The 18,580-nt window shown below is 33.6% G+C and overlaps 1 protein-coding gene across 1 annotated transcript in view; it reads left to right on the forward strand.

The window, feature by feature from the left end:
- The window catches only part of LOC124356865 (methionine--tRNA ligase, cytoplasmic-like), a 43,979-nt gene that overhangs the window by 13,363 nt on the left and 12,036 nt on the right, over positions 1-18,580 (forward strand). Inside the window, 10 exon segments of the mRNA XM_046808140.1 lie at positions 2,624-2,733; positions 4,997-5,113; positions 7,511-7,688; positions 7,690-7,718; positions 8,286-8,375; positions 10,841-11,027; positions 12,591-12,755; positions 14,220-14,439; positions 16,537-16,750; positions 17,411-17,647. Coding sequence (XP_046664096.1) covers positions 2,624-2,733; positions 4,997-5,113; positions 7,511-7,688; positions 7,690-7,718; positions 8,286-8,375; positions 10,841-11,027; positions 12,591-12,755; positions 14,220-14,439; positions 16,537-16,750; positions 17,411-17,647 — 1,547 coding nt within the window.

An 18,580-nucleotide genomic window follows, 5' to 3' on the forward strand; every position in this document is an offset into this window, starting at 1 on the left:
TTTGAAAGAGAGTCAGTTGATGGATGGGAAGTATGTAATCGTGTGCTTCTGTTTTGTTAAAGGTGTGTACATCAACTCGTCTTGTCAGAAGTTGTTGACTTTCATAGGCAACTACTTCTAAGACATACAGGGCTACTGAGGTTACTATTCTTAGTAGTTTGAAAGCACCTCTACAAGATTCTTGAAGTCCGTGTACGGATTACTTTCTTTTGAAGCACCAGTACTCTTTGAGTGTTAGCTTTGGAGGAGTTAGCCCCATATAGTTATTCCATATTTCAGATGGCTCTCGAAGAAAGCATAGTATGCACATTTTGCTACTTCTGGGTTAGCAACTTGTTTTAATCACCTTAAGACGTATAAAACTGTGCTGATTTTCCCACACAGTTGATCAAATTAATCATTCCAATAGAGAAATCCATCAAGTACTACTCGCAGTAAATTACTTTGTCCACTCTTTCAGCCTCTGGTAATTCCAGCACTTCCTTTTTCCTTCACATTATTAGTTTCTGGGTCTTTGGTTCAGTACCAGGTCATTTGATTTACAGTATTCTATTGCTGTGGTTATGGCAATATATGAGTCAATTTCCAAGGTTGTTTATTTTGTAGCAGGAGTACCGTATTGTCTGCATACATGAGTATAGAGCAACGCCTTAGGTTCTCGGAAAAATCACTGACAAAGATAATGTATAGGATAGGAACCAGTATCAATCCTTGCAGAACACCTCTATTAACAGGCAATGGTCTGGAGGTAGTTATTTTGTTACTCCTTGGTCTGCACTTTTTATTTGTACTGATTGAGTTCTCCCTGTTAAGTAGAGCCTGGACCAATCTGCAGTTGTTCCTGTAATCCCTCAGCGTTCTAGAGTTTTGAGGAGCATTTCATGACTTAGACAATCGAAACCTTTGGTGAAGTCTACAAATATTGCAGTTGTGTCTCCCTTTTCTAATGCTCCTGTTAGATATTCAACAATTTTTGCCAGGGCAGTTGATGTTGATTTACCTCCTATTGTCAGGGAACAGATTGTTTTGATTAAGAAAATTTAAAAGTCGAGCCAGTGCAATTTTCTCTACAAGTTTTGAAATTGAAAAAAGGTAGGATTGGGTGGTAATTACTGTTCTGAGTATTGTCTCGTTTTTAAATTTTGGTTAACGAGTTTTATTATATAATAATATGATATAACAAGTTGTATCATTTTGTTTATGTTGTTGTTTTTGCATCGTTTCTTTATTAATAACACTCCACATTGCTTTGCTTTTATTGTCAGACTTATTTATTACAATGATGAGTTTTCTTTCATGTTTTTTTCATGATTTTTCAAGGATGTTATGAATTTTCATTAGATCTATCGGTGAAGGTCATAGGTTCTCTTCTTGTCCGTTGCTTTAGCTTTGTTTTTTTATGTCCCAGCCAGTAAATATTCTTCTTGAGCTATTAAATATTGGTTCCACTTTTCTGTTGTTTCTTGGTCATATGAAATAGGTTGTCTTATTTTGTTTTCTTATGAGTGTGAATCTAAGAGCAGACTATGTCCCTGTGGTATGTCAAAGCATCCAGAAATTTTTCATATGATTCCTCTGCTAATCTGGAGTTTATGATGTCAGTCCATGTTTCTTGTTTCAATAGATTATGGAGAAGCGAAAGGTTCTTGTCATTGAGATGTCTGTTGATTGTACTTTTGTTAGGTGGTTTGGTTTGAGGTTGCGTATTGTGACCATTTGTCCTGTGTGGTCAGAGATAAAGGTGTTTAGGATAGTGACTACTGGTTCACTAGTAAGTTGGTTTGAAAAAACCATAACAATAGAAGTAACACTGTTTGAAGCAAGACGAGTAGGTGGTAGGTGAAGTCTTCTGGTGTTATAAGACTAAGGTTTCTTGAAATTTCGTGTTTTGTCTGTTTGTTTCCAATTACATTGATGTCGCCCATGATCACAATGGGGCTGATCCATGTAGGGATGGATGGTTTCTAGAGTGTGTGTTATTTACGTCTATGGCTTAATTAAATTTGGTGTTTGATCTGTGGATTCCAATTATGTAGATGGCTGGTTTTTCCATTTTCAGTTTCATTGGAGAAACTCACAGACAAGTTCCTGACAGTGTCTGTTTCCACTAAGTCAAACTGCATAAGTTATTTTTCATCTTTCACCGAAATTGCAACCCCTCCCCTTTTTGATGGTTGTCTCGACACAAGCTTTCGATGAGGGTATAGTCTTCTAAATGGGTGTTCTCTAAGTCTGTCTGTGTTAAGTACAAAAGTTTATAAAATAACACACATTTATTTGTTAAAATGTAACAGTATTCTGGCACTTACACAGAAACATTACTACGGCTGACAACACAGTCTGGCTTTTAGAAGCAGTCACTTATCTCTAGTTCACAAAACACCCACAAAAGACATTTTTTATTTAGACAGTATTTTGATGCTGTAGTAACATGTTAAACAATATTCATAAATACTTTTAGTTGAGTAACTTTGTGTTTTAAAACGGAATTATACAATAATGAGTGGATTATATAGAAATTTAATTCTACCGCATTTCCTATAACCCAGAACTTAAAGGATGGAATAAATGTACTAAATGCTCTCTCGTTTACTATATGTATGTTTTATTTTTATAAATGAAGATTTCCAATAAAGAACCGCCCGTGAAGGAATCAGAATTAGAAGAGGTGAAACAGTACTGGAACGCGAAAGTGGGAGAGAGACCTAAACCGAAGCCAGTTGTAGTCCCTGTGTAAGTAATCATTTTGTTTTGTGTGATTTCTAATTTAATTATTGATTTATTTTCTGACCTTATTCAGAGGAAAATTGAAGAGATATTGGATGTACTGTATTAATTTGTGAAATTGTAAGTTTTATTTTACATGTCAAATTTATATACATATGTGTCTACAGATTTGACAGTGTTGCTTTTAATAGTTTGGTGTGTGATTTTGTATTTACGATAATTGTGTTGAGTAATTTGTCATTGACTTTTAATCACCTCATTGCATACTCATCAGACAAATTTAATGTTTATGTGGCTTCATAGTTCGTTCAAAATGAAAATGTTAATACAATAAAAATGCTCATACAATGAAAATGTTCGAACAATGAAATGTTCATTTACAATTATTAGAATATTACAATCCTCATGGCCTGAAGTGTACCAAAACAGTGATCAATGTTGAAGTAAGAAACGTTTAAGTTGTGGAAGATAAAATTTTGTGTGTATCCTAAAAAAGATGTTGAAACAGGGATGGAATTTAGTGTTGGGATGGATTTGTTAGCTTTTTGTATTTGTATTGTCTTTGGCTTTCATTTGATCTGTTCTCTGTTGAATAAATAAAGTAAATAACTTCAAATTGATTTGTTTTTGATCATGCATTCAATATTGTTTTCAAACTTAACCCTCTCCTAGTGGCAATTATTATAAGAACTCACTGCATTACTCAACAGTATAGATTTGCTGTTCTGAGTAGTGCACAATACAAGGCGTATACTGCTTTAATTATTATTCATATATCCTTACTTACTTAAAAACATACATTTGCTTTCTTGTTTATGAGAACGGGGAGGGGCAACAGATAGCTGCATGGTAACACTCGCTGGCCTGTCTGCTGCACAATTTATTTACTGCGGTTATTGTGAAAAGCCAGTTGTAATGGGTTTTGTCGGGCTGTTATTATATTTATCTGTTAAAACCTGTTTTTTCCCGTAACTTGTTATACCATGAACCTGTTAAAACCTAGTTTATTTGGCTAGTTTATCAAACCATACCACTCAATGTACCTACCAGTCAGATCAGTAAAGACCACTCTGTCGAGCCAGGTTCTGACCTACCTTCACCCCTCTTGCTTCCCTCCACCGTGAGGTTAGGGATTGCAGCGCTGTTGTTTGTCTATGTGAATCTATGTGAACTTTGAAAAAGTACATTACTCAGAGAGATCACTTTGAAATTCATATGGCGACAAAGATGAAAAACTAACCACATCAATATTGTTTTGTTGGGTTTTATTTTAATTTGTCTCATATGACTGTTTGATGTAAATAGATCCCAGTCATGTCTGTATATGGACAAGTGATACCTTAGCTGTATTTATCATATTGTAATTATAGATTTCATTATTTAACGTGTAATTTGTTTCTGTACAGAGAGACATAAAGTGTTACAGGTTCTTGCTCACAAATTTATATTAATTTTGTGTGCTTCTGAAAAAAAGAAAAAAAAAAAATTATCTGTATTTGCAAAACTTTACATGAACTATACTTATTTTTAGAATAAAGTGCTAATAGCTATATATTTAGGAATGTACTGAAGCGTTGACCTTACGATAGGAATAGGTTGGCTTCTCTGACAGCAGGATCTTACAACAGGATTAAGTTGGCTACTCTGCGGTCATGTTAATATGCTATCATTAAGGTTTGGAAGTGACAACAGACAAAACAAAGTCTGAAATAAGAGTAAATAAGTGCACTTTCTACAGTTACGTTAAATATTTATTTATTTTTGGGATTTTGCTGGAATGTTCGTATTTTGTGACATGTTTACAATTAAATTGTATATGTGTTTACTTTAAATGAAAGTTAAATAAGTTAAGTTCATTAGGCAAGATTGGTGTTGAGAAGTTCTCCTCTTTAACACTTAAGCCAAAGCCATGGCATAAAAGTGTTCTTTGTTTTGATCAACATCAATGACAGAGCAGATAGGAACTATTTGCAATTATTAATCTAAGGGGTGGTTTGTCCGTGGTTTATTTACTCATTTGTCTTGTGATGGTCTCAGCCTCTTAATACTTTGGTTCCCAATCGGCATAGTGTAGTCTTGGGCTACACAGGAGAGTTAACTTTTTTAAACTTTTGAAGCAAATGTTTGTCATTGATTATCAAAATTTAGTTATTAGATCGCAATTCATACTTGCTAAAGCAAGATGATAAATAATATTGACCTTGTTTTTTCTTAATTCAAACAGTTGATTGATTAATTGTTGATGATTAATTGTTGAATGTTTTTATAGACTTCCGAAGGCTGGAGAGAAAAATGTACTGGTGACGTCAGCACTGCCTTATGTTAACAATGTTCCTCATCTCGGAAACATCATTGGTTGTGTTCTTTCAGCTGATGTTTTTGCAAGGTATAGTTGAGGTTTACCATTTATAAATATCTTATATATATATTTATATTTATTTGGTTTTTATATATTCATTACATGTTAATTTTGGGTGATGTTTGTACTAAAAACAAAAGGTCCCTGCTGCCATTCATATTTTTTTGAATTAATTAAGAATTAACAAAGTACGATGAATTAATAATAGGAATCTAAACTATTTACTATTAACTATTAAATTACTTAATTCATTACTTAAATTATTACTATTAAATTTATAACTAACTTAACTACAGTAGCACTTCAATTATCCAACTCCCCAGGTCATCTGATCATGTCTCTTTGCGCTTCTACCTGTTGTTAATTTGTTTTCCTGTCATGATAAGCATACATCTGCAGTCCTTTCTTTGCCTGAGTCGTGCTATTTTTATTGTAATCTGTAGTAGTATAATCTGTTCAGTGTACAGTATTGTTTCATGAAAATTACTGTAGTGTTGTAGTTTTACAAACTACAGTAGTAATGCCATTTTGTAAAGTGTAATAATGGCTACAAGTTCGCTAATAGCTAATGGTTCTGTTCAATTGAACAGAAATTTTTTTTACCAAAACAAGGTGTGTCAGTTGCTAAATTAGCATCAGAAATTGGTGTAACAACCATTAAAGACTGGAAAAATAACCAAAATAATTTTGAAGCTTATTCAATAATGGTAGAAAAAGAAAATTTTTAAAAACCAAAAAATGTAAAAAAAACCAAAACTTGAACTCTTAGTTTTGCCAGAATGACGTAAATGGTCTCCACTGCCTTGGCCTATATTTTAAGAAAAAGCAATTCAGTTGTACAACAAATTTGGTAGTCAAGAAACTTGAGTTAACAGCAAGTGAGGGTTAGCTCCGGCAATAGAAATTGTCACGGTGTCAGGCAAATTGTTATTTTTGGTAATAAAAAAACTTGCATACCATGATGATGCTGCTAGTTTGATGAAAAGTTAGAAAAATTTGTTTCTGAAAATAAACTTGTAGCAGATCAACTCTAACATTGATGAGGCCTCAACTATAACATGTTACTAAAAAAACTCTTGTTTCATTAATTGAAACTGTCTCGAGAAAAAAAAACTAGCGATTAAGAGAGACTGACCCTTGCTCCATGCAGCAATGCCAGTGGTGATCTTAAAATCAAGCCTAATCCAGACACCAAAAACTGCAGACACTCCTGAGAAGAGAAGAGGAGTCATGAATAAGAAAAAGAGGAAGACGAAAAGATCAGCTGTTCTATAGCAAGCAAAAGATGCCTTCGAGATTGCCCTAAACTGCTTGGAACAACTATCAGCAGCAACAGCCATAGACGTTATGGGTAAAAAAGTGACATAACGCAGTAGTGAAATTAAGGTTTAAAAAATTGAAACAAATAGCATCATGATATTTTCAAGTAGTTTAAACATGTTTTCATTCTTTAGTTAAAACATAAACACATTTTTTTCTGTATGTATTTAACTGTAGTACAGTAAACTGTATATTCTTAAGTTACAGTAAGGTATTTTTTGACTGAAATACATAGTGTTTATGCCAGTAAATGGCTTAATTCATTCTTCCCTGATTATCCAAATTTTTTAGCATTCTGACCATCATCTGGTCAAGTAGGTGATCGATGATTGAGGTGCTACTGTTTTATTGTTAGATGGAAAACATTTAATAATACATTTATCTACCTGTAATCTGGGCTTGATAGGATCAGTTGCAGGATGTTTGTCTGGGCCCAAGGCCATGAATCTTTGTCACACACTCTAGATCATAAATTAATTTCCAAAACAATTCTTCATTTGTTTTGCTAACTTTTGGTTGCTTGCAATTGAAATTGAAAACAATAAATAAGCTGTTTTATCCATCAAACCATAAATAAGAGATTAATTGTGGTTTTTTGTGCATTAAGTACTTAGCTTTTAGTAATTTCAAAGAAAATATTATAAATAGGACTCACATGTATTCTGTAAATCGCCCATATAGTATAAATTTAAAAAAAAATTCGTTAAACAAAATATAACAATTTCTATTAAAATATTTTATTTCATAGAACTGATTTTGTGATAAAATATTTATCAGACCAATATCTATACCTTTGTGCCTCAAAATATAGAACGAAAATGTTTGTTTGCAGAGCACTGATGATGATGTAATTATTAAACACATTTAATAAGTTGTGTCTTTTGAATAAAATGATCGTAATAACATTGTTTAAATAATATTATACATTCATCTGTGCGTTATACATTAAGATCAATATTTATTAATTAATACATGTATTTGATTGGTCTGGCCATTTCGTAATTTTTTCTATGTTCCCATGGACAAATTAAGTGAGGCTTTGTAGTGTAGTTGATGAATATTATATTATAAGCTCTCAATTATTATTTTTGTTGACAACTTTAGGTACAGCCGCTTGCGTAATTGGAACACTCTGTACATCAGTGGTACAGATGAATATGGCACTGCCACGGAAACAAAGGCTTTGGAGGAAAAACTCACACCTCGACAGATCTGCGACAAGTACTTTGAAATCCACCGAGACATCTACGCTTGGTTCAACATTCAGTTTGACTTGTTCGGTCGCTCGCACCACCACTCCTCAGCAGACAGAGTCAGTATCATTTAAACTTATGTTGTGAACTTTGACAATTGTTACATCCTTTGAGTCTACTTCTAATGTAAGGAGATTTCCTCATTGCAGATTGATTTGTTAGACTTTGCTTATGCCAGTGGGCACGGATTAATTTACACATTGGTGTCGGCATCAAAACAGTAATGCTATGCCACATCGAAATACTTGGTGTTTATATTATTTTTACTTTACATAATAATACACGAGACCAATACAATGGAGGTATAAATTCAGCTGATTCTTCAACTTCTTCACATATTTTTATTTTTAAAATGTGTTTAAAAAACTAAAGAGAGAATTTTGTTAGAAACATTCAGTAGACTAGTAATGACTCTCTCAAAGAGCCTATAAGACATTTTAAGATCTATTAGGGAATAAAATTAGATGCGGATCGCTTTTGCAACCTGAGCTTGTCACTGTTAGGCTCAACTACTGCTTGACAAGACATTTTATCAATGATCCACAATGGCTTTAATTGATTTTAAATTAATTATTTGTGTAAATACTTTAATATAAACATTGATAATGTACATTGTTTTCTTTCAGGATAGTTCAAGATCTGTTTCTGGGCTGCCACAAGAACGGTTTCACAACCACCCAGTACATGGACCAGCTTTTATGTAAAAATTGTGATAGGTCTGTTAACTTGATTAATTTATGTCTTTTGTAATTGTAATAATTGGGCCATTCACTGTACAATATTATACAATAATTTTGTATTGAATGGTATTATGTTAAGGTGTAAAATAAAATATATCATGAGGTATTCTTTTACAGAACAATATTTAGAAGCCTTTACTGAGTTGAATTGAAGAGAGGGTTGCTTTTTTAGGGATAAAAATGTTCCAATTTACTTTACTTTGATGTCAGTTCAAACTGTTCAAGGATATTAAAGGAAATCAAAATGAATAAATAACACTTTCCACTCTTATTTATGGTACACTTGTGCTGCCAGCTGATTTGAATTATGGCTGAACGTTTATGGCCAAACTGCTAACATGTCTGTTGTTTAAGCCAGTTTGTTTTTGAGCATTCAAAGATTGTAAAGTTAACAGGATTTTTTGGAAAATATGGGAATCATACAAAAAATTGTCATACATATGAATTTCGTAACCATATCTTCCATATTGTGTGCCAACCTCATGAACATTTTTTCATGGTATGATTTGTCTGTTTTAATATAGATTGTAGTCATATGTCAGACTAGTTTTCCACCTGGAGATGAAAAGACCAGGTTGCAGGGCTTGAAAAAAGTGTTACTGATTTCTTGTGTCACTGAATGATAGCATTTGTCCCAAAAAAATCTGTTACCTTTATAACCCACTGATGTTGAGTTGCAAATGTTACAAGTACGACCATGGCAGAACTGAAATCTGACCTATGAAACCACTTGTATTTTAGTTTCGTAATCCTCCTAATCCAATTAGTTGTAAGACGGATAGTGGTCTCATCGTGTGCTAAGCCGATGCCCAGAATGCTGTGGTTTCATCCAAGCATCGATTGTCCAGTTGACACCCCACCATCACTCCCAGCATTGATTATTATTACTACATAATTGTGATACACTGTTGCAACTACTAACTAACTGTTTAACACTAACACAACCTGAATTACTTGCCCTATTCATTAAATAAATATTAAGTTTTTCAGTAGTGTCTCCGTCATCACCTACCAAGACCTGTTAGAAATAAATGTAATAATTACACAGTGTTCAAATAAATTGGGAAAATGTCACTGACTGATAGAATCAGCCACAACCCTTAACTGCCCCTACCTAGTACGAATTAATTATCCATTAAAACAATTATAAAACAAGACAAAATGTTCTACATATTTCAGACAGGATGTGAAGGTCTCGGTCACTGTGCTCTGACTGCACAGTTCCGTCTTATCCAGACATGCAAGCCATCTTGCAGTAGACATTGAGACTTGTCCAACTCACAACAGGACAAACTGATACCTTAAATTCTTGTTTGATGGCAGAAGAGATTAGTGTATCTGATACCATTAATAACTGCTAAGTGATAAACACTTTAGTGATTGCTGCCGCAGTTGTATAAAATCCGCTAGAAGATAAGGCAAAGATGGTAGAACAAATAATTTTGAACAAGTTTTGATACTGGTGAACAATTACTCATGTATTGGTTTACGTAAGCATTGAAGTAAAACCGATTTAGAACATTAGGAGTCAAAATGTGTGCATGAATATATTTTAATCTCCAATACACCATCATACGAGGTGTGTCCAAAAAGTATCCGACCTTGACGTCTGGCATGAACTGACGTTACTCGGTGGCAATGGGCAATCTGGTCCCCTTCAAAGTACTCCCCTCCACAAGCCACTACCTTATTCCAACGCTCCTCCTACTTCCGGAAACACTCCTTAAATTCATTTAAAGCCATTCATGCGGAATGGCTAACAGGTCCTTTGTCGCATTTTGTTTTATTTGTTCAACATCGTCAAATCTTTTTCCTTTGAAAGAAATTTTTAATTTCTGAAATAGCCAGAAGTCACAAGGAGCTATGTCAGGACTGTAGGAAGGCTGTCGTAGTTTGTTGATGTCATGATGTCAACACGTTCAACATTTTCAGCGTTTCTGGCCGTTGAAGATCTGCCAGATCGGTCATCACTCTTCACTGATATGCGGCCATTTTTAAACCACCTAAACCACTCTTTTTTTTTGTGTATCACCCATAGACACGTCACCATAAACTTTCCGTATCATAGTAATTGTCTCTGATGCTGAATGGCCAAGTTTTTGGCAAAATTTAATGCAAATGCGCTGCTCAACACGTTTAGTCGTATTGAAGTGCGACGCACACACGGCAGTACTGTACGGAACAGAGCGCTATGATTCACTGAGTGACTGGATCGTATTCAATGCCTAATGTGGGAAGGAGTAGGCTTGCCCCTCCCCTCCAATAACTGGTTCGAGCCGGTCGGTTACGCCGCGGCCGCCAACTGGTCAGCAGTCGGATACTTTTTAGACAGACCTCGTACACCTTAAAATTCAATAAAAAATTGTGTATTGTGTTGAATTACAATTAAAAGTGGTATTTTAGTACCAGAGTATTACTTGTAACACAAATGGGAACTGTAGGTTTCTGGCTGACCGGTTCGTGGAGGGCACCTGTCCCAAGTGTGGGTATGAGGACGCAAGAGGTGATCAGTGCGATAAGTGTGGCCAACTGATCAACGCTACAGAACTGATCAAGCCTCGTTGTAAAGTGTGTAGTAAAACGCCGGTTGTACAACAGTCTCAGCAGATATTCCTGGACCTCCCTAAGGTAAGTTGGGTACAAATTCATATTGCTCTCTCAGATTTTCCTCGAGACATGAGATTTTCACACAAAATGTGAAACAAAATGTATATATTACGTTAAGTTGTTACCGTTAGATCTTTTTCAGTCCATGAATAGTTATAACTGTTATTGAATATAATAGTTATAAATATAAATCAGATAATCATAAATTTCAGTATATTTTTATTAACTTAAGAATTCAGTTTTGTTGTACGATAAGCACGATTTATATTTTATGTTCTTTTACGATTATGTTAAAGAAGTATTTCTTAAAACTCACAGACTTAGTTATTCAATGATATTAATCAAATGGATGATGGGTTAGTCCAAGTTACAAAAAATTCTAATTCCAATATTATTATATATGGCAAGAGAAATTAAAACAAATTGACTGCTATGGAAACTGTTAAAGTAACTAAAAATGGTCCTCTCATCATTGTGGAAGTGCTTTACCTCTTCAGTTGTTGCTCTTAAGGCTGATTTTTACTTGGAGATCCCAAAGGCCTTTCCTCACAGTGGACGGACCATGAAGCAGATATAAAGTGTAATTTCTGTCTCATATGTTCAAGGGACGTATCAATGGGTACTTGAATCGTAATAGTGAGAATTACACTGCTAAGAGTTCCTTAAGGGAGAAGAGGAGGCCCTTTACAGCGATTGCTCGCTTTAAAACAATATCTTTTCGTGCAGGCTTTGACAGAATCTGAGGACTTGAGAACAGATTGGGAAAACTAGACAAACTATAACTAAGGTCATTTAAGGAGTTTCTTTTGTCATATCCTGCTCTGTAAATAATAAATTCCTTAACTTTGTATCGAAGGACTCTAGGATCTCAACTGTTATTTTAAGACCTATCTCCTGAAAGGTCAAAAGAAGTTCAGGTACTGACATTTGTGGAAGTACTTTAACCAGCAGCAATAATATACAGAGAAAGACCACTAGGTATAGTGTAAACTGGTTTTGTTTTAGGAACTTAACTCTTTATCATTACTGTTGGACAGTGAGAAAATCCTGTATAAAAACTCATATTCAAGATATTTATGGTGCATATGATCATTACTAGAAGCACAGAAACTATTTTTAACTACAATTAACCCTAATACCCTGACTTTTAGCATTGGGAGTTTGGTAGGTGTCTTTCTGAAATAAAATTGAGGTATGACCTGACCACTCAACCATGGGGGTGTTCAGAAATCACTCTATTGATAGCCTGTGTGCAGGAGCCTAAAAATTATTACATGGTTGGTATAGAAATCACTCAAACAGTAGGAGGAGATAAACATTTCTTACATTAGTAAGAAACCTAAAATAATAAAAATAGCAACAAAAGTAAAAAAAAAACTAAAATAGAAAAATATGAAAAACAGAAAATGTGAGTTTAATTTTTATAACACTCAAACTAACTTTCTGTAAATTGTTAAATATTGTAGAATAACAGTTCTATAAAAGCATAACTTGAGAGATCATCGATACAGTGTTCTTGTTAACCATCTTAACTTGTAACAACAACACAGAAATATTATATTACTGATTCCTTGTTTGGTGTAGATAGCTCCTAGATTGCAAACCTGGGTGAATCAAACTTCCTCTGGATGGACCCAGAATGCTGAAATGATAACCAAGTCCTGGCTGAAGGAAGGACTGAAGCCTCGGTGCATCACCAGAGACCTCAAGTGGGGAATACCAGTACCTCTGGCAGGATTTGAGCAAAAGGTAATATTGTCTGTGGTAGATAGATTTCTAATTTAGCTATTGTACTGTGTTTGTGTAATAAACAACTCTGTTCACATACAATATCAGTCATGCCTATATGATTCCCAACAGATTTTTTAAGAAAGTCATCATATCATCTAGAGATAAATTACAAGTTCAGTTCTACTATTAGGATCTATCAAACTGGAACGTAGAGCCCCAGAACCAGTATTTTCTACACAGTACTTTAGATACCCTGCAATTACATGCTTTGAATGAATAATAGACTTTAGAACATAGAACAAGAGTCTAGACTAAATGTGGCTGACTTAACAAATGTAACCAAAGATGCACGTATTTGCTGTTAATTTTCAATATAGTTAATTCGTCTGTTTCAACTATGAAAGGTTCACTGTAAGTATAGTAATTTAATAAATTAACCCTTCCAACGCGGCTAACGCCTATAGACGCGGAACTGCCGATGTTTTAAACGCGGATAACGTCTACAAACGCAAAAGCTTTACTTTTGAAACGGCAAAGAATTAGTTTTTAAAACTTCCGTAAGAGAGCAGGTTGATGTTCCTTACGACTGTCGGGACTAGACAAAACGCTTTGTCACCGTTGGTGGACGTTGTAACGGTATCTACTCGGGTTGAAAGCAATCGCCGCCATTTTTTGTATGGCCTGTGACGCGGCATACGCCTACAGACGCGTTCGTTTCATTCAGCTGTTTAACTACGCGTGTGTTGGTCGTATGTTGGTTATATTGTTAAACAAAGTGTTTTGAATCAGTCCGTTGTTATTATAATAGTGTTTTAGTTTGTTTTTAATAACATTTAGTATAATTTTTTATTATAATGGCTATTCTAGATGATCCAAATGATTACTACGAACAACGTAGTTTGAGCGCATTTTTGGTATATTATGTGTAATATTTTTTTTCACTTATTTATTTTGTATTTTATACCAGTTTCACCATACAAGTCCAGTTTATTTATTCTAAATAAATAAGGTTTATAAGTACAATATTTGTTTCATTTCCCTTGTAGGCTATCGTATAAATATGTTTGTGTTGAATTTCATATTATTACATTTCAAAATCTTATACTGAACTTATTTATTTTTATATACTAATTATACAGAAACTTCAGTTACAATTTACTCATTATAAATAACCTCTATAAATGTAATGTAATCTGTCAAATAGTGTTCCTATGTTCATTACCCTGCAATGCAGTTTATTCAAAATTTCAAATGTTTTCGTGCGTATAAAATTCTCAAAAATATGTAATATTACATGTTTATTATGTTTTCTTATAAAGGTAGTACCAAGGAATATGAAACAATTAGCATTGGGAAATTAAAAAAAAAAAACATTTTTGTATGTCTTAGCGTTTGACAGTAATTTAAATTAGCGCTTTAAGGGTTAAAACAAATGAAGAAAAACATTATTTTGAGTGGTTTGATAAGTATTTGGTACAATAGGTGTTCTACGTGTGGTTTGATGCTCCGATAGGCTACATCAGTATGACCAAGTGCTATACAGATCAGTGGAAGCAGTGGTGGCAGCCTAACCCTCAGGTTGAGGTGGAGTACTCCATGTTCATGGCCAAGGACAATGTTCCCTTCCACAGCATCATGTTTCCTGCCACCCTCATGTCCGTGGACAGAGGGTACACCAATGTTCGACACGTTTGTGCAACAGGTAAGCTCGCTTGTTCCTATTCCTGTGTTCTGGTATTACAAATTTCTTTGATGACTTGAGAATGAGGATGCACAATTTGCCCTAAATTTAATTATAAATAAAAAAATGTGCTAACCCTGCAACTGTCTTTAAGTGATTATCAACAGATTTACACAAATTTGAAATGGCACTAAGCTATTTTTGACGCATTAACTATGTTATAATATGACCTCTTACAGCAAGTCTACTTTTGCTTTTTTTGAAATAAAACATATGTAAATTTAAAGATAAAGATCAAAAGTTTTATATGATACCATAAAACTTAGTTACTTTAAAACTTTAGTTGTTTTCTCACTGAAGTAGGCTTTTTAGATGTACACAATTATTTTAGACTGGAATAAACTACAATGACCACAGGTGTGTACACTTTTTGACCGAAATAAGCTTTTAAGACCTACGTATGTATATAAATATTCTTAATCGAGGAAACAACATAAAATCAACATCGGTTTCAAAATGACAGAGAGTCCCATTATTCATTACATAATAAGAGTGTTAACTGAAAAGCTAAGAAATTCAACTAGTCTAAAATAGTTTAATTGTTACTGAAATTGTTTATAAAAATATTTCTCTCTCTATCTCTCTTTGGTTTAGAATAGGTTCACATAAAATACCTACCTTTTTATCCACAGAAATTTATAATTTTGTTATATTAAAAAATATATTTAAAGCATTTTCTTTTATATTTTAAGTTTTTTTTTCAATTTATTTTAATATACAGAGTGAGTTTTATGTCCTGGCACACCTGGGTATAATTGAAACGGTCCGATATATCTATGTGAAACCTTGACCCTACCTATTATAACATATTTTTTAATTTTTTAACAGCTGAAGGTGAACAGTTTGAACACCTGCTACATTAAAACAGGTAACTGTTTTTAGAATTTGCGTTAGTGTTGACTCATGTTACGATAAACAGGACAAGACAGTTACTGATTTTATTATTGTAAATTTGTCATAAAATCTGTTAAAATAAACGTAGAGACCTCTAGTTTGCATTATTGGATTTCTTTTTATATTCCCTTTAAAATGAGGGGTGTGTATTTGAAAATGTTTAGTTGCCCCCCTTTACCCCCCTTTTCTAAAGGGGGGCAGAATTTTCAACAACTTGAAAAATTAAAAAAATATGTTATAATAGGTAGGGTCAAGGTTTCACATAGATATCTCGGGGCCGTTTAAATTATATCCAGGTGTGCCAGGACATAAAACTCACTCTGTATAGATTTTTTTAGTTTAAGTTCATTTAAGTTAAGTCATTTTGTTATTCTTTATTTAAAGTACAAGTTAATAATTTACTGTACTAGTATTAAACTATTGTAAATTTATTGAATATGATATGAGATTGAATGGTAGAGAGAGCGTGATAACCCTAACTCCACCTGTTAAATAAAGACATTCTTTGATTTAATTTTTTAGCAATATTTAATATGCAGTGCGTGCTCAGTACTGTAATGTTATCAGATATAGAATATAAAGTTACTATTTAACTTTTACTATAAAACCCAACTTATTTGTCTTTTGACAGAAGTATGCTTCTCAGACGTGCTTATAAACGTTCTTGATTAGGGCAACAAAGCAAACTCAATCGTGGAACCAGACCTATCATAGACTGGAAGTAAATTACAATTGCCAAAAGTAGATGCTTTATGACATGTGAAGTAGTTTTTCAGACCTGTGCATGTATATATATATATATATATATATATATATATATAATATATATATATATAATATATATATAATAATACATATATATATATATAATATATATATATATATATATATATATATATATATATATATATATTATATATATTTTCTTGATTAGGAAAACAAGGCACAAAAAGTACTGAGACCGAGTTAAACATAATAGTTATAAATATACACTTTGTGACATATTTTCTTGATCGTATCAACAAGGCAAACACAACTCATTAGCATCAGAAATATAATTCACTCAAACCAGAAGTACTCATACACGTGCAAGGCCTTTGAAAATGTCTGTGAAGCTGTATGTTATTGCTAGTAGTAAAATAAATGAAACATTATGTTTTGCAGAGTACCTGAACTATGAAGATGGCAAGTTCTCTAAGTCTAGAGGGGTGGGAGTGTTCGGCAATGATGCCAGAGACACGGGCATACCGGCCGATGTTTTCCGGTTCTACTTGTTGTACGTGAGACCCGAGAGTCAGGACTCATCCTTCTCTTGGCTGGACCTGGCCACCAAGAACAACTCCGAGCTTCTCAATAACTTGGGTAATTTCGTCAACAGGTAATTTCGGTCAAACTGATTTCTAGATTCAGTATTTTCCCTTGTAACAGTAGGTTAAAGCAAAAATAAATTGTTAAATTGAATTTGAAATTGTAACCATATAAAACTATAAACATAAAAATAGTAGGTTGTTAAAAACATATTTTAATAGTAAACTGTCACAGACTGGTTTTCAACACTGTACTATTATTGTAAACTTAACCGATTAATATTTTGAGTGGGTAAAATTAATTTTCCAGTCCGTATACAAAATTCACGCTGTATTAATAGGAGATTTTATATTAAGTGAGGCGGTCTGGACTGTGCACAAAAATTTAATGTGTATCATATTTTTAATAACAGTTAATTGAATGTTCAGATAAGAAAATTGAGGCCCTGATCTGACATACAATGATAATATAAATTCTTTACTAATAAGTTTAAATTTCTCAAAAATGTGTTGTCATAACAAAGCATTGAGAAAAAGTAGTCAACTGACTTCTGTGAAATTCATAAAGGATTTAATATCTTTGCAGTAATAAGTAAACATTTTGATATATTTATTACTTGACTGGAATGCCCGTTCAGTTCAATAAATTCCAACAAGTGATTAGAAATGTAATTTTAACTGTCTTACATAATGGTTTTATATTTTGTTGATGTTTAATTTGTGTTCTACAGAGCTCTTACGTTTTGTGAGAAGTTCTTTGAGAGCAAAGTGCCGGAAATGGTGATGACAGATGAGGAGTGGACTCTTCTGGCACTCGTGACTCGTGAGGTGAGGGCCTATAACCGAGCAATGGACCGTACTCGCTTCCGGGAGGGTATGATGAGCATTATGACCGTTGCACGGCTTGCCAACCAATACATGCAAGTGTGTGAGCCTTGGCAGGCCATCAAGGGCTCTGAGCAGGACAAGTAAGTGTCCTTCATACTCTAAACACTAACAATGCATTTTTTTGCACATCTTAACTATGGAACTTAAACGAATTATTGGTACCAAAAAAACCTAACCAAATAAAATCTGAATATAAATGTGAGATCAAGCACAAAAATGTAAGGCTGAAAATGTTTGACCATCCTACCTTCCAACCTACGCCATTCTGTTTATTGCTGTACACTCTGGAATGTACGGCATTGATATTTTACTCAACCACATCATTTCTGGTGTGTCCAGTGTGTTTTATGTAGTGTGTTGTCAATATGTGATACAGACACACTACTCAACACGTTATGCACACACCATAAAAGTTAAGTGGAGACCAGAGAATGATCAATATCGACACATCCTGTGTCATGACGGCTTGGCATCTGTAATAAAAAACAAGACTGCAATAGCTTGGAAAGAGGTGAAGAAGGGGCAGATGTCTTGGACCTTACGTTTTTGTTCTTGATCAGAAAGTCATAACGTTTATCAGAATTTTATTGTTTGAGATTTTGTTGGTTTTAGTAAATTCTTTTATAATATTGGTAGCAAAATTATCCTAACGCAACAGAAAGTTAATTTAGCTGTTGTAATAAAAGCGGTTCTAATTTTGTGTATAAAGTTTCAATTAGTTCTGTTTGAAACAAACTTTTTTACAATATATAATCTAGTTTCGTCCCATGTGATGATTATCAGATCAGTTATGTTTTTTAAGTTTTCGGACTCTGGATTTTTCCTATGAAGACAATGAAACATTTGTGTGCATATCAAGCCTTTACCTGCCAGAATTATTAGCAAATTAGAAGAATAGACAGAAAATACAACATTTGACTCACAAAACATCATTTGGCACCTATTTCTATTTTTATAACAACAATGGCAAATGTTTAAATCCTGTTATACTTTAAAGTTTAAATTATCCATCG

This window comes from Homalodisca vitripennis, chromosome 3 (assembly GCF_021130785.1).
Source record: "Homalodisca vitripennis isolate AUS2020 chromosome 3, UT_GWSS_2.1, whole genome shotgun sequence".
Taxonomy (NCBI): Eukaryota; Metazoa; Arthropoda; class Insecta; order Hemiptera; family Cicadellidae; genus Homalodisca; species Homalodisca vitripennis.